This window comes from Scyliorhinus torazame, chromosome 10, assembly GCF_047496885.1.
Source record: "Scyliorhinus torazame isolate Kashiwa2021f chromosome 10, sScyTor2.1, whole genome shotgun sequence".
In the NCBI taxonomy this organism is placed as follows: Eukaryota; Metazoa; Chordata; class Chondrichthyes; order Carcharhiniformes; family Scyliorhinidae; genus Scyliorhinus; species Scyliorhinus torazame.
The window spans coordinates 247,283,273-247,307,828 of NC_092716.1; the positions used below are offsets into that span (position 1 = coordinate 247,283,273).

At 47.4% G+C, this 24,556-nt stretch overlaps 1 protein-coding gene across 3 annotated transcripts in view; it reads left to right on the forward strand.

Moving 5' to 3' along the window:
• LOC140384705 (12S rRNA N(4)-cytidine methyltransferase METTL15-like) overlaps window positions 1–23,465 on the forward strand; it is a 160,528-nt gene extending 137,063 nt beyond the window's left edge. For 2 of the 3 annotated variants that reach the window (XM_072466652.1, XM_072466653.1), the window contains exon 6: window positions 17,241–17,832. In XM_072466652.1, coding sequence (XP_072322753.1) covers window positions 17,241–17,677 — 437 coding nt within the window. In that variant the 3' untranslated portion in view covers window positions 17,678–17,832. Of the gene's footprint in view, window positions 1–17,240; window positions 18,077–20,474; window positions 20,664–23,323 lie in introns of those variants that run through there. The other variant, XM_072466651.1, reaches the window with a different exon arrangement.
• Window positions 23,466–24,556: the final 1,091 nt, after the last annotated feature.

The following is a 24,556-nucleotide window of genomic DNA, read 5'->3' on the forward strand; positions in this document are numbered from 1 at the left end:
GAAAACCATCCCACTTGGGTAGGACCCAATCACTGCCTTTTGGTCAATTCATTGGCCATCAGCCAACCAATCGAATCAAATCCTTCTGATCTCTCGTGTGCCAAAAGGTCTATGAGTTCTGCTGTTCAATGCTAAAAAAAAGTGTACCATTTAGTGACTTTTGAGTTCCTCACTTCCTCTGTTCGACTTAAAGGTATCTGTCCATTAAATATCCATTGATGAAAAATAAAATAATCTTTATTATTGTCGCAAGTAGGCTTGCATTAACACTGTAATGTAGTTACTGTGAAAAGCCCCTTGTCACCATACTCCGGTACCTGTGAAGAATTCAGAATGCCCACTTGACGTAACAAGCTTGTGGGAGGAAACCGGAGCCCCCGGAGGAAACCCACGCAGACACAGGGAGAGCGTGCAGACTCCGCACAGACAGTGACCCAAGCGAGAATTGAACCTGGGACCCTAGCGCTGTGAAGCAACAGTGCTAACCACTGTGCTACCGTGCAAGAGAATGAACAGGAAGGGCTCTTACATCCCTCCTTCCCTAAAAGGAATGAAATGTCAGAGCACAGACGTTTCATTATGAGGTATGCAAGACATCAATCACAAATACATATTAATTCATCCATCCGCCTTATATCAGCTCCCTTCCCAGTCTGAACATTGGTACCTAGTCAGCACTTAAACCCGTGAGAAAGCATACATTGTCACATCATCCTTTCCGGGGATGTTTACAATGTTAAGATTGAACTGTTGTAACAATAAACTCCCAATGGAATGATCTGTATAATAATATATGTCCTTTAAACATCCTTGGATCCAAAATTATCCCTGGAAAATAAAGAAAATGGGAACGAAGGAAATCAACAGGAAGGCCCTTACAGCGGTGACTGAAAGATATTCTTTTATATGTAACCAATTCAAACTTTTTGAAGAAGTGTTGCAAGAAGTTTCCTCCAAAATAGTTAGCCATCCATCTCCTGTCTGCAATGATAATACTTACACAATGTGGATCAAAGTTTGTTAGAATGTGATTTAGATATTTAAATATTAGAAAAGCGCATCAGATTCCGTCGTGTGTTTCAGTAAATATTTATGTGGATGCCATACGTCCAAACATTTTATTTACAAATTCTATCACTGGAAATGATTAAAACCAGCTCGGCGAAACCTCTCGGCAGCTCCTGGGAGTCAGCAACCAAAGTCTCTTAGTGACAACACTTAGTGACGATGCTATTTATAACCACAGTAACTAAATGTTTTCTTTTTGCTGAAACTTTTCTTTTGCTCTTCCCGTATTCTCTCTCAGTTTCTTCCATTGAATTATTTTATGACACAGTTCAATAGTTTTTCAATAATAATGTTAGTAGTTGTTTATTGTCACAAGTAGGCTTCAATGAATTTACTGTGAAAAGCCCCTAGTCGCCACTTTCCAGCACCTGTTTGGAGAGGCCAGTACGGGAATTGAACCCGCGCTGCTGGCCTTGTTCTGCATTACAAGGCAGATGCTTAGCCCACTGTGCTAAACGAGCCCCTGAGGGGCTATTCTTAAAAGGCCTGAATTTTGCCTTCAGTGCTGAAGTGACCTCGGACCTCAAACAAAGCTGCCCGCCAAGATCTATTGAGCTCCATGGCATAGATTTCACTTTCCCTGACATTAATTTCAGTCCATTACAAGCTTTAGACATTTCTAACATCCAGAAAACAGTGCTGTCAGCAAGCAGGCTAAACAGCCAATCACATTGAAGAATTCTCACAGATGTCAAGTAACAAGCAGGTTTCATCATTTACTTTGTGTAATTTTATAGAACGCAAAATGAAGATCGGAACGTGGGTGGAGGCATTTTGATATTTTCCAAATATAAATTCAGTTTTTTTCGGGGCCAGAGATGTTGTTCAACAGTAATTATGGCTGAGTGCACCATTAAAATCCCAGTTACACCTCGTTCAGCAAGTCACAACTTTTGCAAGGGTTTTAACTGTGAGAATAATCGTGGAAATTCAAATTAATTCGGCAATTTCTAGATTACTCCTAACTCTCATTAGTGCAACCTGTGGAGGGACAGGAAATTAAGGGGCTGGTTTATCACAGGGCTAAATCGCTGGCTTTTAAAGCAGACCAAGGCAGGCCAGCAGCACGGTTCAATTCCCGTACCAGCCTCCCCGAACAGGCGCCGGAATGTGGCGACGAGGGGCTTTTCACAGTAACTTCATCTGAAGCCTACTTGTGACAATAAGCGATTTTCATTTTCAAATTACTGGCAGCAACCTCTGGATTTCCACATTTAACAACACATGTGCGCAAAGTTGTGGCAGTTTCATGCACTAATGACAGCGAACGCCGAGAGTGACACCGATCTTACAAATGCCAGATCCGGGCGAATGTATTCACCTAGGGAGATGACTGCACTTTTCAACGATGGATTCAGCAACACGGCAAACACAACCGTGACCGTACCTCTGTCGAAACAACGCTGGTTTGGCAGGGGTGACTGGATAATGGATGAACAATTAGTTTGAATGATTCCTTTTACATGATAGTTCAGAGTGCGGAGATTAATTGTGCTGAGTCAGCCACTCCTCTTCCCTTATTTTCATCTACCTCAGTGTCCAGTTGACATTAGCTGTTCTGTGAAACATTTTGAGGTGCCTTTGTGCATATTGAGTGTTGCAGAAATTTAACTTGTTGAATGCCAAAAAATTAATCTGCATGGAATGAAATAACAGATTTTTCCGCAGCAACAGCTTATTCCGATAGCACCTTTTAATTCCCAAGAGACATCACAGGAGAGTTATTGAACTAAATTTGATGCTGAGTCATGTATGGAGTCATTGAGATAGGTGAACAAATGCTTCATTTCAGGCATTTTAAAGACCCTATAAAGAGATGAGAGGCCAGTTTAATATGCCTAAAAGGGACACTTCTTCATCCAATTCATTTATTTTTAAATGTGTGATTTATCTAAAGATTGTGGCAGCTTACAAAAATCTGAGTGGATGATTTTTGAAACGATTAACTCAAGTACATTTATTTTAGATTAAAATGAAGACATTTTTGATTGTTGAGAACATTTTAATTGAGGTAAAATAAAGATTAGTGTGCGAGACTACCCCTCCAAATAGCAGCATTGACCTGTGTTCTTTTCAATCACCTCCCCACTTCAAGTAAAGTTGAAGATTTCTAAGAAGTCCTGACATGAAGCGTCCTAAAATGAGGAATCAAAATGGTCAGGTCCGTGAGGTTGACAACGCTGCACATCTGTAAGTGAGGATGGAGTTTACCGGCGGCAAATTCATGGGGCAGGTTTTCCCGGCAACCCCGTGGCGTCTTCTTCGGCAGCAGAGGCGGCTCACCATTGGCCGCCGGTGGGATCTTCCGGTCCTGCCGGTGTCTTGCGTGTCTCGACTGTCCCCCGCCAGGGAACCCGCCACGGGGCGGTGGGGGGGTGCTGGGTGGGGGTCACCTTTGGCGGGACCGGAAGATCCCGCTGCAGAAAAGACTGGAAAATCCCACCCATGGAGTAGAATTTTAACCTTTGGACCAGGGAGGATGGCCGTGCGTTGAGAACATGAAAGACGGTGGAGCGGGCTTTGCCATGGTTTTTTAACCCAGCCAAGGCATTGACGCCCACATCCAGGTATCCCAACCATTCGGACCGTCTGCACGGGATTACAACCCTCAGAGTGTGAAACGCTCAATATTTGAAGGGACGCAGCAGAAATGGAATGGGAGCATTTTTCAATTGACAGGCCAGGAACAGCAACCTCGCTGCTGAAGTTTCAATGTAGAAAGACTGCCTCCTGCTCCCCCAGATCTGGTAGGCTCCCCTGGAGGTATTGCTGGAAGATCCAGCTGAAAAATATTGTTCCCAGCAGACAAGAGGAAGAGACCATCCCTTGGCCTCGAGCACATATGGCTGGAAGTTGAGAAAGACATGAGCAGCAGGCGCGTGGTCCCACAGTGCCAAGAAAGATTCGAAGGATTGGAAAAGTGAGTGACACGCCACATTCAACTGCCAAAGCCCTCACTCTGACTACCCCGGCACTCTCCCGCACGGCACTCCTCACACCAAAACATTTCGCAGCTCCACCCATTCCACTACCTCCAGGCAGCTCCTGACATCCTCATCTGAACAGGCACCACTTACACTCAACCATACCTTACCGCCATCTCGCACCCATCCCTCGCAGTCATCCTCCACAAATATTGTCATCCCATCCTCGAACCATCCCGCTTCTCACACGGGAAATGCTCTTCTTTCTCACGTTGCAATGGAAGAGAGTGAATAACAGCAGAGAGCGAGAGAGACAGAGAATTGGGGGATAGCCCTGCAGTCATCAGCACTCTGACTCTGCGAAGGGGACCGTGATGGAGATCAGCAGAGTATGGAGTACTTGGCTATTGAAGATGGAGAGGTGGGATCTCCCTGATATCTAATGATAGAATTAGATATCACACCACCACATGGTACACAGCAAGCACTCATCTTGACTTGATGCCACCAGTAACTGAAATATGGTCATCAAAACAGAAGTAGGTCATTTAGCCCCTGGAACCTGTTCGGCCATTCAATGAGTTCTTGACTGATCTGCGGCCTAACTCCATCTTCACAATGTTGAATTTGAACCCTCTTCCCCTTGTCAAGTCTGATTCATGTTTTTAAACTCCCACAGGTCTATCTCGTGTCATGCAACAGCTGTTGCAGGAAATGCCCAAGAAGTCCCCAGAATAGCTTGTGCACTCTGAGGAAGCGCCTTCGCACCCAACTCATGTGTACCGGCTACCAACCTAGGTGTTGATCAGGCCACCAAGGCAGGTAGTTGGGTTGTCCCATGGTAAAGTGCACATCTCAAGTAAGCAGGGACAGCAATGGAGAGTGTTGGACCCTCTAAACCCTGCCAAGCTGAATGCGGGGGGGGGGGGGAGGGAGATCAGCAAAGAGGACCATTCTGGCACAACAGCAGAGAATATGATGTTCAGACAACATTTCCAGAAGCCCTGCACACCACTTCAGAGAGATGAGAGTAGTTTGTCTCTAGTGTTATTGCGATGGTGTCTCAGGCCTTTGTGGTGTCGCCCACCTGAATGGAAAGAGTAGCCAACTGCATGAAACATCAGATGTGACAGACAACCAAGTGCATTCAGGCTCTCACCAATAGCCTGGACACAGTCTGTGATTTAAAAAATAAAAGGTGGAGGAAAGCCTTGCCCAGGCCATTCATCACCTCATCAAAGTGCAGCAAAGTGTTGCCCAGCTCTGGGCTAACACAGCAGAGCAATTGGACCATAAGTGGGATGATGGGGAAATGGGAACTTTGCTCAAGGCATTTCCACAGCTTCTATCTTGACTGGATATCACACATGGATATACATGATTATCTTCTGATGGTTGAACATTGCTGGAGTGAAATCCCTTTTGATTGACGAGTACTCTTGGCTGATTTGGAGGGGAATCTTGATTATGACTACGTGTGAAAATCGAGCTATTGCTGCAGACCTGTGAGCCCTCTCACTCTGACTGGCCTCCTCCTTTGCGTCATTAGCATCCCTGGAAAACATGGCATCAGTCACCCGGGCGACGCACTTGTGGACAGCAGATTGTGAAATCCTGTAGGTGTCACTAGCAGGCCGCTGGAATGAGTCAGAGGCTTTAGCGAATAGCGAAAGGGCAATGATTGTTCATCTGATCCACTTAGAAGGAGGTCTTGTACCAGGAAGCTGCAGATGTCAAACAATGACCTTCCGTGAAAGTCTCCCCCTCCTGGACTCTGATGTTCAGTCGTGTCTGGAAAGCTGACCTTCTACCTGTAGGCCTTGTGTTGGGGGTGTTGCCCCATGCGAGTTGGAGCTCTATGTTCATCCCCATTTTCCTGTGGAGCAACAGGTGGCTGAGGAGAAGGCAGCTGATGGTGCTTTTCCTGTTGTTGCTCATCTTGAAAAGTGAAAGGAATTCTCCAGGACAGCTCCTGTGAGCAAAATCCTTTCACTGAGGCAAACAATCAGATGTTGTAGTTCAGTATTTAAAGGGTTTCAAGTCTGTCCATTTCACAGTCCTGTCAATCTCTGCTGTGCTCTTATCTCATTGTCCTTGCAGACGATAGCCAGCCTGGGAGACATGCGTGCTGGCAGTGAAAGCCAGAGTACAGGGTTAAAACTGCAAGTCAATTGGCTTTTTATATATTTGCAACGTGTCCCAGTCAAATGCGGAAATCAGTGGGTTCCTGCTGCTTTCTGACACACCAGCATTTTTGATATTTTAACCCCTTGCGCACAGCAACATCGCACCCCCACCCCCAACCCTCATTTTGCAGGTTAAAATTCCCCCCAATGGCATTCTTACCAGTGGGGTATTCCAGATTCTGTGAGTGGACTGGGAAACCAAAGAGAATCATTCCTCTGCATGACTAAAGACCTGGCGCAGGATTCACTGGTCGCCGATGCCGAAATCAACGTTTCCGACAAAATCGGGGGCGGTGCCACTTTCAGAATGCTCCGCCCCCTCCAAAACGCCGTACTCTAGGAGTGCGCTACGCGCCGTATCAACGACCTCAGGACGTTGCCTAAGGCCCTCCCCCCCAATGCTCCGCCCCCAACCGGCCGAGTTCCCGACGGCGTCGGTCGCGTGTGCTATCATTTGTCGGGAACTCGGCGTGGCGGCTGCGGACTCAGTCCAGCGCCACCACAGTCGAGGGGAGGGCCAATCTGCAGGCAGGGGGGGACTTTGGCAGACGCTGGGGGCACTGTTGGGGGGTGGTCAGGGCCGCGAGCCGGCCAAAGGGGGGACCACTATTTTGCAGGCCGGGTCCGCGCGCGGCCGGCACCATGTTACATGTCGCGGCTCCTGCAGGCCACCGCCCTGCGCATACGCAGCCACGGACCCGACAATTCTCCGGGCTGTATCGGCAGCTAGAGCCAGCTGCTGCATGCTGCCTGCCTACTAGCCCACCACCAAACGGAGGATCTGTGGCCCTTTTGCGCCTAATGTTCGGTCATAAAACGCCACCGTTCCCACGCCGGCGTCACGGCATAACCTGAAAATCGGAGAATCCAGCCCCGGATTTCAGCCTGCAGTTGGAAATCTGTAATATTGTTCCATGGAATTTTCTTAAGGCTATCCTTATGCACTATTACAATTCGCAATTGATTCATATCTTACTTGGCATGCCCTCAGATATCAAAGATACCGCTGTTGCTCTTTTTAACCTTCGTCTATTTGCTCTGATTACGTCACCTTTGCTCATGAGTCGCCAGGTATCTTTATGATACCGCCACGTGGTTCAAGGTCAGGTTATGATTAATAATACAGCACACCGCTTAGTAAGGATTAAAACAACGGTCATTTATTATATACAACAAGCAATATTAATACACTAATACTGCTATCTATATAATAAACCTATCACTACTGGCCAATACTTAACTTAGGAAGAGCCCACCAGGTCAGGGAAATGAATGGCTTGTCCAATCAGATCTGGCCCGCGGGATTCAAAAGGCTGCTCCAGGTCGGTGGCTAGGAGTCTCTACCGGATAGCGATCGCTGGATTCAAACTTACTGTTGCCGGTTGCTGTTCTTGCGAAGGTCTCGAGCAGGCGAAGATGAGAGAGAGAGAGATCTGAACTTGGCCCCTCACTTTTATAGGGCCATGGGTCTTCCCGCCTCCCGGGGCGGCCCTTGACCCTGAGTCCCAAGTGATTGGATTTGTCTCCAATCCCTGGGGTCGATGTGTCCAATGGTGAGGCGATTCCTCGATCGGGGGTGGTCGTTCACTTGTCTTTGTTTCGGCCACTGCAGGCGCCGACAGGTCTGGCCCGGTATTCAATTGCTAATATGTTGCAATTGTTCCCGGGGATAGCCGATTTAACTGTGGATATCTGAATAGATGGGCTGCAAACAGTCCTGAATGCAACTGCGGATACCTGGGTTGATGGGCTGTTGATAGCCCTGAGTATCGATCTGGGCTAACTTCCCAGAGCCGAATATGCAATACTGTCTGCAGCTGCCTGCTTGTGTCTTAGCTGCTTTTCCCAGCAGTCTTTCGGGTTAGCCATTTTAAACTGGGTTTTGGCCAGATTAAACGGAACGCAGCCATTTTACGTGGCTACACCGCTCATTGTAAAGCTGCATTGATGATTAGTTTCAAGATCCTGTTGATGACGACATCCAGCACTGAGCATAACCACAAAGGTATTTCTAGATCGATCTATTGTTCAGGAAAAGCACCATCAATAAATGGAGGTAATACTATTTTGACCAAGCATTTCTCAAAAACATTTCCTATTTCATTGGTAATGAAAGTTCTCCACAAGCCAGACAAATGTTTGCGGTTAGAACATATGTCCTTAGATGATCACTTCAGGCTGTAACATTTGATAAACTGTGTAAGTGACATCTGTACAAATACGATGGGTGGAATTTTTAAACTCTTTGACTCCGCTGCCCACTTTTCCCGCCAAATAATCCTGGAGGCGGGTCCCACAACATCACACTGGCAGAGAACACACCGTGCCTGCCACCCTCCCAGAGGGAGACTAAGTGCTTTTGGGAGATCGAGGTGCTGTTATAAAGGGGGCTCTGATCTAAAAAAAATAATAATTGCAGGGGCAATAGGAACAGGAAATCCCGCCGGCATAAAAACCATTCTGGGACTCGCGTTGATTCTCCAGCCCCGCTGGCTTTCCTGCCTGCCGAAATGGTGGGAGAGAATACCGGCCTATGTACATACATCTGATGGAATGTTAGTTAAAGTACTACATGAAAAAAATAATGCTGAAGACAGATTCCAGAGGTGAGGTGAGAGTGACACCACGACAGTATTTGTCTTTTTAATTCATTTACGGGATCTGGGTGTCACTGGCTCGGCCCATCCCTGGTTGCCCTTGAGAAGGTGGCGGTAAGCTGCCACAGTGCTGTTAGAGAGGGAAACTTGAGTGTGGCATTCAGTGGTATTACCAATGCCGAATCCTTCACCATCAACATCCTGGGGCTGACCATTGACGAGAAACTGAACTAGACCAGTCACATATAATACTGCGGCTACAAAAGCAGTTCGGAGGCTGGGAATTCTGCAACGAACAACCCATTTCCCTAGTCCCCCAAACCCCTCCCCATCTATAAGTCAGGACTGTGGTGGATTACTCTGCAGTTGCCTGATGAATACAGCTCCAACAGCACTCAAGAAGCTCAACACCCTCCAGCACAAAATCACCTGCTTGATTGGCACCCGCTGGTGCACCTTGGCAGCGGTGTGCATCATCTAGAAGATGCTTGCAGCAAATTGCTAAGCCTCCTTCAACAGAACATTCCAAATTCTACATTCTCTAATCTAGAAGAAGAATGGCAGTAGGGATAGGGTAACACCATCGCTACCTGCAAGTTCCCCATCAAGCCATACCATTCTGACTCTAACTATATCACCATTCCTTCACTGGCCCAACAACCTGGAACTAATTCCTAACAACTCTATGGGTATACCTACACCACGTGGACTGTAGCAGATCAATCAGGTGATTCACCATCACCTTCTCAGGGCATTTACTAAAGGGAAATAAATGCTGTCCTTGCCAGCAATATATATCTCATTATCGAATAATAAAAAGGCGCACATCTAATCGCCATTTGGCTAGTTTATATTTTGGAATGACAAACTTAGATGCGTGTGTCAAAAAATAGCAAACACTAATGTTGAGTTTTGCAGCGTTTTACATTAGACATTAAACATGGAAGTGCGTCACTTGGGTCCAACTAGCCCATGTTGGCATGTATGCGACACATGATCAGATAATACCAATCGTATTGTCCTTCCCCTAACTCCTGAGTCCTTGGGCTGGATTCTCCATTATTGGGACTATGTCCCCACGCCGGCATCACATCAGTGTTTCACATCAGAAAACCTGGCATCAAAGGGACACGAATTCCAGGCCCTGCAGGGGGCTAGCAGGGCCCCGGAGCAGTTCTCGCAGCTTTTGCTGCAGATACGGGCCGCCGCACTTCCGGGTCGGAGACCGTGCTTGTGCACGGCGGCGGCCTCCAGCGGCCATGCCGTGCTCCATGGCGGACTCGGACCACGGAGCTGGACCTAAACCGCGCCCCCCCCGATCGGCCACGCGCACGACCCTGTCCGCCCGCACAACCATTTACCAGCTGCCTATAAGTTTCCCCCCGCCCTCCGATCGGCCCGCCACCGACCAGTCGGCAGCCGCCACGCGAGTATCCCGACCGGCTGGCGCATATTAGATCCACGCCGTTGGGGCTTCGGCCGGTCGGGCAATGGCCCCAGGTAGGGGCATACACCCCAAGTAGGCCGCTTTTCGGGGCCTGCAGAATTGTGGGGCCGGTTCCAGTCCCAATTTCTTGCAGGAAAATGGGTTCTCTGCCCCCGCGCCGGCTGTGATTTTGGCGTGGCGTACAGAGAATCCAGCCCCTCGTCTTTCATTCACCGAACAGTAATTTTAAATTTTCTTTCCAACTAGTTGATCCCTAAAAAGCAAACACAGATTTTTAAAAGATTCACAATGAATGTTCACAATTTTTAATGTTCTGTGGAATTCTCTGAATCATTTTGGACTTTTTTCCCTTTCCTATGTTTTTGGAAGACACTGGACGGTGGCTGAGATATGGGGGCGGGATTCTCCGCAATCGGCGCGATGTCTGCCGACCGGCGCCAAAAACGGCGCGAAACAGTCCGGCATCGCGCCGCCCCAAAGGTGCGGAATTCTCCACATCTTGAGGGGCCGAGCCCTCACCTTGAGGGGCTAGGCCCGCGCCGGACTGATTTCCGCCCCGCCAGCTGGCGGGAAAGGCCTTTGCCGTGCGGCGCATGCGCGGGAGCGTCAGCGGCCGCTCACGGCATCCCCGCGCATGCGCAGTGGAGGGGGTCTCTTCCGCCTCCGCCATAGTGGAGACCATGGCGAAGGTGGAAGGAAAAGAGTGCCCCCACGGCACAGGCCCGCCCGCGGATCGGTGGGCCCCGATCGCGGGCCAGGCCACCGTGGGGGCACCACCCCGGGGCCAAATCGCCCCGCGCGCCCCCCCCCCCCCCCCAGGACCCCGGAGCCCGCTCGCGCCGCCTTGTCCCGCCGGTAAGAGAGGTGGCCTGATTCTCGCCGGCGGGACAGGCATTCCAGCAGCGGGACTTCGGCCCATCGCGGGCCGGAGAATCGCCGGGGGGGGCCCAACAACCGGCGCGGCGCGATTCCCACCCCCGCCGAATATCCGGTGCCGGAGAATTCAGCAACCGGCGGGGGCGGGATTCACGCCAGCCCCCGGCGATTCTCCGATCCGGCGGGGGGTCGGAGAATCCCACCCATGGTTCCGCGGTTGCTAGTTTTCCGGTTAATAGTAATTATTCTTGTGCATGATTCTTGAGTCAAGAATGCTGACGTCAAGTGGGGGAGCCCTGTGCATCCCCAGCTGAGATCCACTACTCTGCACACATCAGGGCTTGAGCTTGGAAACGTCCTTGTCTTTATGTTCCCTACATTACAATAATAACTGCATCTCAAAAACATTGTAAAATGCTTTGAAGCGTCCGGTGATCATGAAAAGTGCTATGTAAATGCTCGTCTTTATTTTGTGACTGAGCTTCTCACCAATTAAACTTGTCCATCAGCAGAAATAATTGAGGGAAAATATGGTGTATGTTCAGAATTAGCTGGGTGGTTAACCCTTAACTGCCCTCTGAGATGTCCTAGCAAGCCACTCAGTTCATAGGCAATTAGGGATGGACAACAAATTTTCCTTACCGGAAACGGCCATGAAATAATTGTTTAAAAACTTCACAAGTTAATGTTAGTACAGATTTTAGAACATAGAACATACCGTGCAGAAGGAGGCTATTCGGCTCATCAAGTCTGCACCGACCCACAAAGCCCTCACTTGCACCCTATCCCCGTAACCCAATAACTCCTAACCTTTTTGGGCACGAAGGGCAATTTAGCATGTCCAATCCACCTAACCTGCACATCTTTAGACTGTGAGAGGAAACCGTTGCACCCGGAGGCAACCCATGAAGACACGGGGAGAACGTGCAGATTCCGCACAGTCACCCAGCAGGGAATCGAACCTGGAACCCTGGCGCTGTGAAGCCACAGTGCGAACCACTGTGCTACCGTGCCACCCTTAACTAAGGCACTATATCTTCTGTTGTTTAGCCTTGAAGACATGTGAATGTGATAGCTGTAGAGTGAATGATGACTGTGCCACCTTCTAAAGCATATATCATCATCAGGAGTCTACTTTTTCAAAAGCCCAACTATTGCAGAAGAAATACGATTAACATTAACATCCTTTTATTTATTTCTGTTTTCTTTCTATTTGTTCTGAAACAGTAGCTGCCAATGGCGTCATCACAGGCTCTGGGGAGTTACTGAGCCACATAAGTGGGAGGGAGTTGAATCAATATGCACAGCTAAAGCTGAAGCATGCTGTGTTTATGACTATATCTCTATTGATGCGTAGCTTCTAAACACTCTCAGTAACTCTTCCCAGAACTCACCGAGCAGAATTTCGGATTAGTGTTCAGAAGTTCAAATACCAGCCAGCGCTTAGTAATTCACCTGCCCTCGATGGAAAAGGTTTAATATTTGTGAGATAGGGCGAGTGCTTCGAGTTGGCTGTCTGAGCGAAACTCTCTATTTTTGGATTGTAACAACAGAGGGGTTGGGGCTGGGGAAGAAAACAACAGGGAGACTCTACCGCCTCAGTAAACAGTCCTCCTGTTTGACTAATGGTAGAAGTTGTGGAAAAATTCAGTCCAAAAACTTGCACCCTCATGACAGAAAGATTGAAACCAGGGCCGGGATTCTACCCCACCCGGCGGGGTGTGGGGTCCCAGCGGGATGGAGTGGCAGGAACCACTCCAGCGTCGGGCCGCCCCAAAGATTTCTCCGCAGGAGGTGGGATCGGACAGTGACGCGATCCCCAAAAGGCAGCCTGTGACCCCTGCAGCACCAGTCCACGGACCACAACAACTTTCAGACACAGCTAGCTCCAACACTCCCCACCATCGCAGAGTCGCTCACCTCGGTCGGGCAGTATGGTAAAGAGACTCCTGGGCGCTATCTGGTGCACACCACACACGCGCATCGGTACATCATGTTGAGGTGGGAATCCCCAAAGAGGCGGACGGTTGGTGGGATTCAACAGTCTGCAGGGGTAAGAATGGTGCCGACTGTGCGTGCTTCCCAGGCCAACACTGGATGGGTGTTGTCTATGGTGGAGGCCATGAGGGTGAGGGACACGGCCATGGGTCAAGATATTCCAGGCCTGGGGCACTCTGTGCGGGTGGTGGCTGAGGCACATGACAGGGCTGCTCTGGCACAGGCCGCCTTGTACCAGGGCCACCTGGACATTGCAGCGGCACTCCAGAGCTTGGCCTAGACACAACAGTACATGGCTGTGGCCATTACGACAATGCACAGCCGTTAGCATGGGACAGGGCCCCCAGGTCAGCCAACACTGGGCCCCCCACCCAAACCCTGACCCCGTCCCCACCTCCGCCACCCCAAGGGTTCGATGGGAAGGTGTTACGGAATGGCCAGCTCACATGCAGGGATCACCCAAGCGGATGGTTGAAAGTGCTATTGTGGGCAGGAGTCAGACGTTGTCGCATGATGCAGAAGTAGGTCGTCTTCACCTTCCACCCCATGGAGCAGACCCGTTGATACTGGCTCACCACCGGGTACAGGCCCTGGGTTGGCAGTATCAGCGGATCTGCATATTTTAATGACCCATTAGGCTCAGTTAAATATGGGATCACGGGATTCTCCCGGCGCCTGAGACCTAACGGTTTAGCACTGGGTTCCGCAAACATGGACTAGTCGCACCTGGGGGGTGCCTCCCAGGCCTTTAGAGACCCCTGAATGGTCGGGGATAGGGCAAGATGGCACCCTGGCACTGCCTCTGGCACACGGGCACCTTGACACTGCCACCCTGGCTGTGCCACACTAACCCCATATGTGGGCCTTTATCAAAAGCTTTCTGAAAATCCAAATCCACAACATCCACTGCTTCACCGTTAGCCTTTCCGCTCGTTGCATCCTCAAAAAACCTCCAGTCTGTCAAACATGATTTCCCTTTCAGAAATGCACTTTGTCTAATTCTGTTGATATTTTCTAAGTGTCCTGTTATTGCATCCTTTACAATAGACGCCAACATTTTACCTGCTATCGATGTTAGGCTAACTGGTCTGTACTTCCAGGTTTTTTTCTTCCTTTTAAAAAATAGCAGAGTTCCATTTTCCACCCTCCGTGATTGTTCCACAATCTACAGAATTTTGGCAACCAACGCATCCACTATTTACATGGCCACCTCCTTCCGTGCCCTGGGATGTAGCTTTTCGGGCCTGGGGATTTATCGGCTTTCAATCGCAGTAAATTCTCCTGCACTATTTTTCCAGAAAAACTAATTTCCTTCAATCTCTCCTTCTCACTAGATCCTTGATTCCTTCGCATTTCTAAGAAGCAATTTGTGTCTTACTCTGTGAAGGCAGAACTGAAGTAGTTGTTTAATTGCACTTACATTTCCTTGATCTGTGTTATACATTCTCCTGTTTTGGACTGTAAGGGACCCGCATTTGCCTTCATTAATCTTTTTCTTTCTGTATACTTGTAGTAGCTGTTACAGTCCACTTTTATGTCACTTGCATTCACCCGTGAGTGAATACCTGGGGTGGGATTCTCCGACCCCCCGCCGGGTCGGAAAATCGCTGGGGGTCGGCGTGAATCGCGCCGCCTGCCTCGGAGAATGGCGGGGACCGGCGCAACTCAATGGGCCCCGGGGCCGCCCGAATTCTCCGGCCCGCGATGGGCTGAAGACCCGTCCGTTTTTTGCCAGTCCCGCCGGCGTAAATTGGAGTTGGTCCTTACCGGCGGGACCTGGCGGCGCGGGCAGCCGCCAGGGTTCTTGGGGGGGGGGGGAGATCTGGCCCCGGGAGGTGCCTCCACGGTGGCCTGGCCCGCGATCGGGGCCCACCGATCTGCGGGCGGGCCTGTGCCGTGGGGGCATTCTATTCTTCCGCACCAGCGGCTGTAGTGGTCCTCCATTGCCAGTGCAGAAAAGTAGCCTTCTGCGCATGCCCGGGAATGACGCCAGTGCAACACCAATCACCAGACAAAAGGAAGTATAAAATGACCAAAGTTCAATTAGCCAAGTCAAGCACAGCCATGAAAATTGAGAGTTACCCTAATATGACAGCCTGGCTTTAAATGGTGGCGTTCTTCACTGTTAGCTGGCCGGTTTCTTAGCACTTGGTTTATATGCTCTGTAAATAAAGTGAAGTGATGTAAAACAACATGGGAAATCCTCAGTGGAAACACTTTGCATAACCCAATTTGAAGGAACCGACAAGAGCTGCGGAAACACTAGAATTCTTAACATTCGCTGCCCTGGAATCAGGTTCTCACTGTCAAGTACACCAAAGCCTGTCGGCTGTTCCCCATGCACACTATCATAAGGTAGATGAAAGGATGACTTCCTACGCTCAAAAATACTTGCCAGTAACTCGTGTATCATTATAGCCGTGTGACCTATATAAAAGTTATACATCATTTAATTACTCAGGAATTTTAGAGTGTGTTCACATTTTTGCAATGGTAGATTTAAAACCAAGTAGTTCTCCAATTGGAAATATGTTGAATAATGCAATAACTTCTTAATGTTTAGTTAACTTCATAATTAGCGACTGGACAGCATTTTTTCTCCACTTGTATTTTCTTTTAAGGTGGAGAGAACTATGAAATAGAAGGGTTTTTTAAAACTGCAGCACCATCATCTCCATCTTAATTACCATTGAAAAACCTGTTGGTAGTAAAAAAAACCCTAGTGTTGGAAATATAATGCTCTGCAAACGTTCTGAATGAATTTGATATATTTTAATAGGATTATTACTGCTATTCTTGCTGTAATGTGGAAGGGATTATTTTCGCACCGTTGCCTTTCAAATTGAGAATGGTGATAGCAATTACACCAATGCCTCGCAGTTTTATTAGTTGCTTGATTATGGGCATGAAGTTCAACGTGTTTTATGTTCAACATTGCATATGAGATTTAACATTGGATACCCCATAGTAAAATTTACTCCCTGTTAACTGCAAATAAGGTAACTTCAGTGAAGAATGTGCGTGTTTCCTTTTAATCAACTAACTGAGCGTATATTGCACCCATTTTATTCTAGCGGTGCAAATGAGAAATTAATTTTGTCAGAGTAGCTTTCTAGTCTGTCTCTGATCTTTAGGTCAGTTCCTGATGATCATAATAGTGAGCCTGTTGGCTGTCATGTTGTAGTGACCTGCCTTCAAAAAATAAGGGAAGGAACTGTCAGAATCAGCAGTTTGTGTTCTGTCTTGTCTGCCGATATTAAAATATCTGTGCAGGACAGCAAGGGTGAAGTTGTACTTTAATTTAGAGCACCATATGTTTTCAATTGGCGGATGGCATATCACTTTCCATAATCGCATTTTTCACATTCTGTGTCAGCCTGAAGAAGTGGAAGGGAATAGATACCATTGAACATTAGAGGCTGGCTGCACGGTGTCACAGTGGTTAGCACTACTGCCTCAGCACCAGGGACCCAGGTTCAATTCCAGCCTTGGGTCACTGTCTGTGTGGAGTTTGCACGTTCTCCCCGTGTGTGCGTGGGTTTGCTCCGGTTTCCTCCCACAGTCCAAAGACATGCAGGTTAGGTGGATTGGCCGTGCTAAATTCAAGAGATCAAGCGTCGCAATATAAACAAAATAAAAATAAGAAAAAGGGTTCCCCTCCCCCACTAATGATATGGGATCCCCCTCCCACTGGCCACATTGCACCTGAATGTCAGCTCGCCATGGCGCAACATGGCTGGTAAATACCGGGAGACCCCTCTGCCTCGGCGGCGAGTTCCCCACGGAGGGCCCATATCCAATCGGAGTCGCGTTAGCAGCGGCGGGAAAAACGAGGCAAAGCGCGTTTGCTTTGGTACTCTGTTCCCATTTGGTTAGGTCGGGCGTATTATCACCTTTGAACTGGTCAGGAAATCATAAAAATGACATAAAAAGTAGTTTAACAAATGACTCATACCAATAAAATTAGATGTTTCATATACTTAATTTGCTGTATGTCAGATCTGCATAACAAAAGTCAAATTTCTTTGCATTGTCTGTTTTGTTCCCCGAGAGCTTTCCTAAGAAAGGACTGTTTTTATTAAAAGCTTTATCTTTACTCTCAGTTTCTGAAACACAATCCTTTTTTTGTTTCTGGGTATCACAGGAGCACTTCCAGCATCAGCGATGTATGCACGTAAAGACCTGCTCCAGAGACCCGCACACGTGGCGACCAAAACATTCCAGGCCTTGCGAATCTTCGTGAATGATGAATTGAACGAGTTGTACAGAGGACTTAGAACGGCTCACAAGTTCTTGAAACCTCAGGGCCGCCTGGTTGCGTTAACATTTCATTCGCTTGAAGACCGCATCGTGAAACGTGTTTTCCACAGTGTCGACCTGTCTGAGAGGCCAAACCTGAGCGCCAGGCAAAAGATTAGGCAAGGACTTCGAAGACAGGAAGAGGATGAACCATGTCACGCTGAACAGAGGAACTTGAACTGGTCAAACATTCAGAAGAAAGTGTTGACTCCTGACCTTCAGGAGGTTCAGGAAAATCCACGAGGACGCTCTGCAAAACTCAGAGCTGCCTTAAAACTGTGAAAAGTGACACAGTCGGTCTTGTAAGGGTTTTCTTAACATCCCACGTCCGACAGAATTCGATATACAGGTGTTTCTGTGAACGCCAATGAAGATGCTAATGTACAAGTCCCATTATCACTGGTACAGAAACAATAAAATTTGGAGGTCGGGATTTAGATGTGGTATTTGAAAATTAATAGCTGGCATTTCAAACTGAGTGGAAGACTGAAGATCTGCAGTGAGTTAAACATCAGGCTTTCACCTCTGGGACATGAATCCAAATCTGCCCAAAACTGGTTGGCTGAGCCTCCGGAGTTCAAACGCCAGTGTCTTAAGGGACTGAACTATTTTGTGTAAATGGATGACTAAATGCAAAGACTCCTTTAGAGAAAATGCCAATGAATTCAGGGGGTTTCACAGGTTTGGAACATTTAAAATGTAAACTACATCATAATCTATTTGTGCAAACTCAATCAAAAGAACTGAGGGACAACGTGAAAGGGGGCATCTCCCTCGGAGGGGTGGGGAGGCTACAGCTTTAAACAAAAACAAATCATAAATCAAACTTAAAACATCAAACTAAAGTATGGTTCAAAGGGTCATTAAGGCACCCCAGTCCCTGCGGTGCCCAGCGGGCATGGAAGGCCTCGATGGTGCCAGTAGATAGTTTATGTCAACAACAATATGATTAAGACTAATGAACTTATATAATTGATAGTGTTGCAAAATATTAATTTTTACAAAATCATGCTCCCTCTCCAGGGACACCTGCAACGAATGTAGTCACGGTAAAGGGGCAGGCAGTCGGGTCGGACAACCCGCTCGGTCTCACCTGTAGATGGCAAGGTTGGCCAGGCCCAGGGACAGGGCTCATGAAGAGATCCTTCTGCTTCCCTGTTCCTCCCCACACCAGGTGCCCTTGGATCAGGAACACGGGGCTGAACCTCAAACAAAACTGGAACAATAGTGTTTTTCATATATCTGAAAAGAGGGTGCAGTCTAAAGCAACTTATATACGCATGGTCCACAAGGCCGCAAAAAAGACGGGCATCTTGGCAGTCCGTGAACCGACGTAGCCTCCGGTTGTACGGAACTGCTGCATGCAATACCCTCCACCCCAGGTCACCAATGTTAAGGGGGAGGACTCCTCCATAGAGGGACCTCCGCCACTGGATGACAACAAGGCATGTCCAGGCAGTAGGCGAGGGCAAGGAAATGGAAGACGCAGGAGCAGCCCCAACAGGAAACCGCTCTGTGCAGTGCGAAAGGACACGGAGGGCATTTCCACCAGGCAGCTCAGGTTGTGGAGCTCTGGCTCCTGGGGTGGGGTGGGGGTTGGGGATCAGGGCTTGGGCCTAATGTGAAATTCCGTCTGAGCAGGAGTAGGCTCAGACGGGAGTTCGCTGTACTTTCAGGGGACTGAAATTAATCAGAGGAACAACCCTCAATTTGACACTAATTGATAATCTCACTTGTGAGCAAATGGGATGGCTGTGCAAGGAAATTGGGAAAGTGTCTTATTGTGCACCAAGGGAGTGGGATGCTCTTCCCGGTTGGATGCTAAGACACATTGTTGGGGCAGAGCCAAAGGACATAGAGGGAGCAGCCTGGTGGGATGTTGACATTGGAGTTGTTATCGGCGAGGCGTTTTCAGAACCCCAAAATGTATCATGGAGTTCAACTAACCTCACCCTTGAATGGATTTGTTGCTTTTCTAGCACACGGCTTTTTCCCTAGGTGTGGGATTACAATTATGGACACGTGGGTTTTTAAACACAAAACACTGTTTATTCCATGAACTCAACTTAACACCTTAAATAAACATTGGATCTCTTAACACCCTTTACTTCAAAGATAACTCAGAAAATATTGCAACAGTAAATACTTCCTTAAAATGTTCCTTCAAACTTCCAAGAGACTTAACACCTTTAAACAGTATCACATCAGGCTAAAGGATATATATACTTTCTGTAGAATGGCAGAGATATATTAGCTTGGGTGACTTCAGCTCAGCACCTTGCTTTCTTCCTGCAAACTCTCTGGAAACACACAGACACACCCCAAGCTGCTTTCTCAAACCTGGCCTTCTCCCTTCAAGCACTCACAGCAAACCAGAACTTCTCAAACTGCTGTCTCAAACTGGCTTTCTACTTTTAAACTGCTCTCAGCAAAACCAGCCAGGCACTTTTTAAATTGCAAAACCAAACTGCAAACTGGCTGAACTGAACTGAGCTCCACCCACTCTATGACATCACTGTTTTCTTAAAGGTACACTGCTTAAACATCCATGTCTTAAAGGTATTCTCACATGACACCTCCCCCCAAGAAAAAAGAAATAAACAATCAACGTCAAGATGGTTTCATTTTTCACTTTTGCACTATCCACTAAGAAATGTACACAGTAAATATACCTCTTCGTTTAAAAAAAAAAAAACAACACATGCAAACAGGTATAATAATGTAGTCCATTTTTCTTTGTTCTTCTTCCTCCAACCGAAATCCTTCTCGCTTGACAGTCTCTTTGAACAAAGTCTCTGCACGATCCATCCATTCCTCTACTCCTCGGCATTTCTCTTCAGAATCAGATAATTTAGTTCAATCTGACCACAGAGTCCCTTGCAATTCTCCAATACAGGAGAATTGGCGATCACAGCTTTCAGGCAGTCAAATGCCTGTTGAAAGTCCGCTGTCCATTGAATTTTTTTATGTTTCTTCAGCAATTCCATCAGTGGAGTAATCACGCCACAAAACTTTTGCACAGCTGTTCGATCAAATCCACTCATGCTAAGAAATCGCATTATTTCCCTTCGTCTTGAAGGTATCGGAAACTCCGCAGGGAAAGTGATTCGGGCTTCTCCAAATTCACTTTCGGTTCATCACCAAACCTGCCTCCTGAAGTCGATCGAAGAACTCCATACGATGTGGGAAATGCATCGTACAAGACACAGCCAGTGCATGCACCTAAAAGCTCCATTTATATAGCTAACACCTGTGGTCTACAAATGAGGTAAGAAACAGCACTAATGTTATGGGCCAGGGTTTAGAGAACCCCAAAGTGTATCATGTAGTTCACCTGACCCTCAACTTTTAATAGATTGTGGCATGGGGAGCACACGGCCCACTCTACAGGTGTGGTACAGCAGAAATGGAAAAGTATGTTTTAAAGCAAAACAATGTTTATTCTATGAACTCAAGTTAACCTTTTTAAAACAAACCGTGAACATCTTAGCAACCATTAATTCAGATACAACCCCCAAAGACTACAACACTAAGTAATGCTTACGCTGTCCTTTTAACATCCAGAAGACTTACAAAAAACATAACCTTTAACAGAAGCACATCAGGTTAAAGTCACGACTGAAAACATTTATAATTCTGAATTCACCAAATGATCAAGAGATAGTCTTATCATGGCAGAGAGATCAACAGTATACCTGCTCTGTCTGGCCTCAGCTCCAACACTGAAAACAAAACTAAAACACACCCTGCAGCAAACAGCCTAAAACGAAAGTAAAAAGCTGACAGACCGCCCAGCTCCACCCACACTCTGACATCACTGATAAACACTTAAAGGTACATTTCTTAAACACCGATTTCTTAAAGGTACTCTCACATGACACTAAGCCAAAAGAAAGAGTTTACAATTGCAAGAGAAATTGAGAGGACGAGGAGAGATATAAAAAACAGCAAAGAGAGGCAAAAGAAAGCAGTAAGTGCAAAAAGGAATATTAAAAAACAGCTTGCAAATGATATTAAAGCTAGCCGCAACAGCTTTATTAAATATATTGAGAAATATTGGAATAATAGAGATTGTGGGCTCATTAAAGACATGCAATGAAGCTATATGAGACAATAAAGAAACGGCAAGATTATGAAATGAATATTTGTGTCCACATTCAAAGTAGTGGACAAAATACAAGGGAACCAAAACTTTAAGACAGTCAGAAACATGATTCACAGCCCAGGGCCATGTGAGAAAATTGCAGACGCATTAACTTACTAATCTTGAGGGAGAGATTTGAAAAATTGTACCTTTAGATTTGGAATTGGTAAATAGGAATTGCATCATTAAAAAAGGAAGGGTTGGAGAAAACTGGAGAGTACAGCAGTTGTGGAGAAGTCACTGAACCCTATCATAAGGATTCAGTGTGACTGACCACTTGGACAAGTGTGAGCTTATCAAAGAGAGCCAGTTGAATATTTTTAGGGAATCACGATCATGATGGATAATGGAGTGCCTATGGGGTTTGCCTACATTAACTTCCGGAAGGCATTTGATAAGGATCCACACAACAGAGTGGGAGCAAAAATGAAAGCCCGTGAAATTGGAGGTAACCTTGCAACATGCATTGGTAATTTTGGTTGTTGGCAACTGAAGGTAAGAATCGAGACAATGTATTCTAAATTGGGATGTGATACGTCACGTTTCACAGAGATCTAATCTTGCATCTCAGCTTTACACAATTTGTATCAATGACTTGGAGAAGGTATATAGTTGTATATTCCAAGTTTGCAGATGATTCATTCGGACACTAAGTTACGTAAATGGAAGCAAGAAGTTACGAAGGAACATACTCCGATTGAGAAGGCAAAAGAAAGTGAACAGTGGCGCAGGTTTTGGGCGGGGGGGGTACCCCAATGATGGGAATCCCTCTAGGACGTTCCCACGTATGGATTTACCCAGCAATTGTCCTGAAGTGCTCGCCTCATCTGGACAATTGCACTGGGCTGGGAACCATCTGATAGAAGCGATTATTTTTGCTAACTTCAGATGGTTCCGTCAGTTTCATCTTGATAGTTACTCTGAAAGAGTTAAAAACAAACCAAAAAAATCTCTTCCATCTCCAACGTAACACCTAGACCCAGCCTTGTATGGGACACACACACAGCCACGACCCGTGTCTCCCCATACCACCCTCTCCCAGTGCGACTCGGTCTGACCTTCCCTCTCGTTCGTCCCACCCCCAGTCCGACACCGCCACGCTTCCCCCCCCCCCCCCAATCCGGCCCTTCCATCTCCCGGTCGGACATGCCATCTGGTCCAACTCCGCACATCCCCCCCCCCCCTCCCCTACCTCCCTGGTCCCAGTCTGACTCTCCTCCGGTCTGACTGACACCCCTCTCCTCCCCACCCCTCTCCAGTCAGATCGCCCCACCCCTCTGGTCAGATTCCCCCCTCCTAATCAGGCGCCCCCTCCCAGAATAACCCCCCTCTGTGGTAGTACCAGGTATTGCGGTACCTAAGAGGTGAATGACCATTGGTTAGACCCAGGAGTCTACCATTGGCTGTTGTACATAGCTCCGCCCTGAGAGGCAGAGTATAAGAACCGGTGCCGTCCCAGCAGCCTTCACTTTCTGTATCGAAGCTGCTGGGGAAGAGTTCTAGCAGATTAAAGCCTTCAGTTATGAATCACTTCGTCTTGAGAGTAATTGATTGCGCATCACCCTCTTTTTGCTCCTCCAACTCCAACCACTGATAAAGGAATTCAAAAGTTTTTAAATTTCTCTTTGACAAGGAGAAATAATTCGAAAGCCAGCTCCAAACGTAATGGAATCAGTGTCAGTTGAATCACGAAGTGCTTTTTTCACAGCCAAATATTGTTAAGAATGTACAAAGTATCTGTGTCAAATTTGTCTTTAATTTTGTTTACATTCTGTTTGATGTAGATGGAACTGAACAGGAAAGAGCACGGTACAGGGTATTGATTCCTGAGTCATCTGCACTCACTGCCTGCATATTGAATTCTGATCAATACGGTTGTATATACCTTACCAGGTGGAAATAAAGTAACCTATTTTTAAACATTGATCAAGTGACTTCCTTCACTCGAGTTTGAATTAGGCAATCGCTATTACTTTTCCCCTCATATCACTGGAAATAGGCAAGTTGATTTTGTTTTTTAAACAAATGCTATAGGTCGCTGGAACCTCTAATCCTCCCTTTGTTGGTCCTAACCCACACCTCTCAGCATCGCCACCATCAGCGCAAGTTTTCTAATTTCCTGCCTTCCTCTTCTCCGTCCAACTAAGGTTGATAGACGGGACATGAGCACTGGAGGGTTTGTCGGGGGTCCCGATGGGATAGCTAGCCACCAGACTACTGGGACAAGTGAGCACTACTCAGACAGAGGGTAATGCTGGAGGCGCCTCAATATGGAGGCCTTCATGAAAGACTGCAGACAGCATGTTTAAAAAGAAGGCCCTAAATTAACCGAATCAATGCGGAGGGAGAAACACCTCTCGAGGATTTACCACTTCCAGCCTTTGGGATCATTGACGGCAGTAGCTGTGATTGTCCTCCAACTTTCGACGGTGAAGCCACCTCGAAGCATTGCCGGGCTCCGGACACAATCCGGAGGCCAGTGCAACGCCAACAAACTTGCCTGTCTCTCTGTTAAGTGGTTGTTAATTGAGGCCTTAAGTGTTTTGCTTGCTTGTCCTCCTCTGGAGAGCATAGTGGTTTCCTGTGAGAGCCCACCCCCAATAACCTCACCCGGAGGCGGGATCACAAAGCAAAAATGCCCCAATGGGATGTTCCGTTAGTTTCTGCTACCACCAAATCCATCTCCAAAGGGCTGGGAAAATTCCCTCAATGTCACAGCCGTCCATCTCACGAGCTGATGGTTTGCACCTTGCTGGACATCTCTGTGTTAAACTTTGCTTGCTGTGTCCCTGGAGCCCCAGTATGGCAAGACAGTTCCTTGCCACATTTACTACAGAAGAAGGCAGTAAGCTGAAAATATGCAGGGTTTGCTGGTCTCTGTTTTCCCTGGGCCCTCTTCCCAGTCAGCTCCAAAGTCCAGGATTATCAGCGACTTTCTCCTGGTTGTCTGTCAATATCCGCCTGCTCAAAAAGCAAAAACACAAAGGGCAGCAAAGCCAGGGAGACGGGGAGAGGTT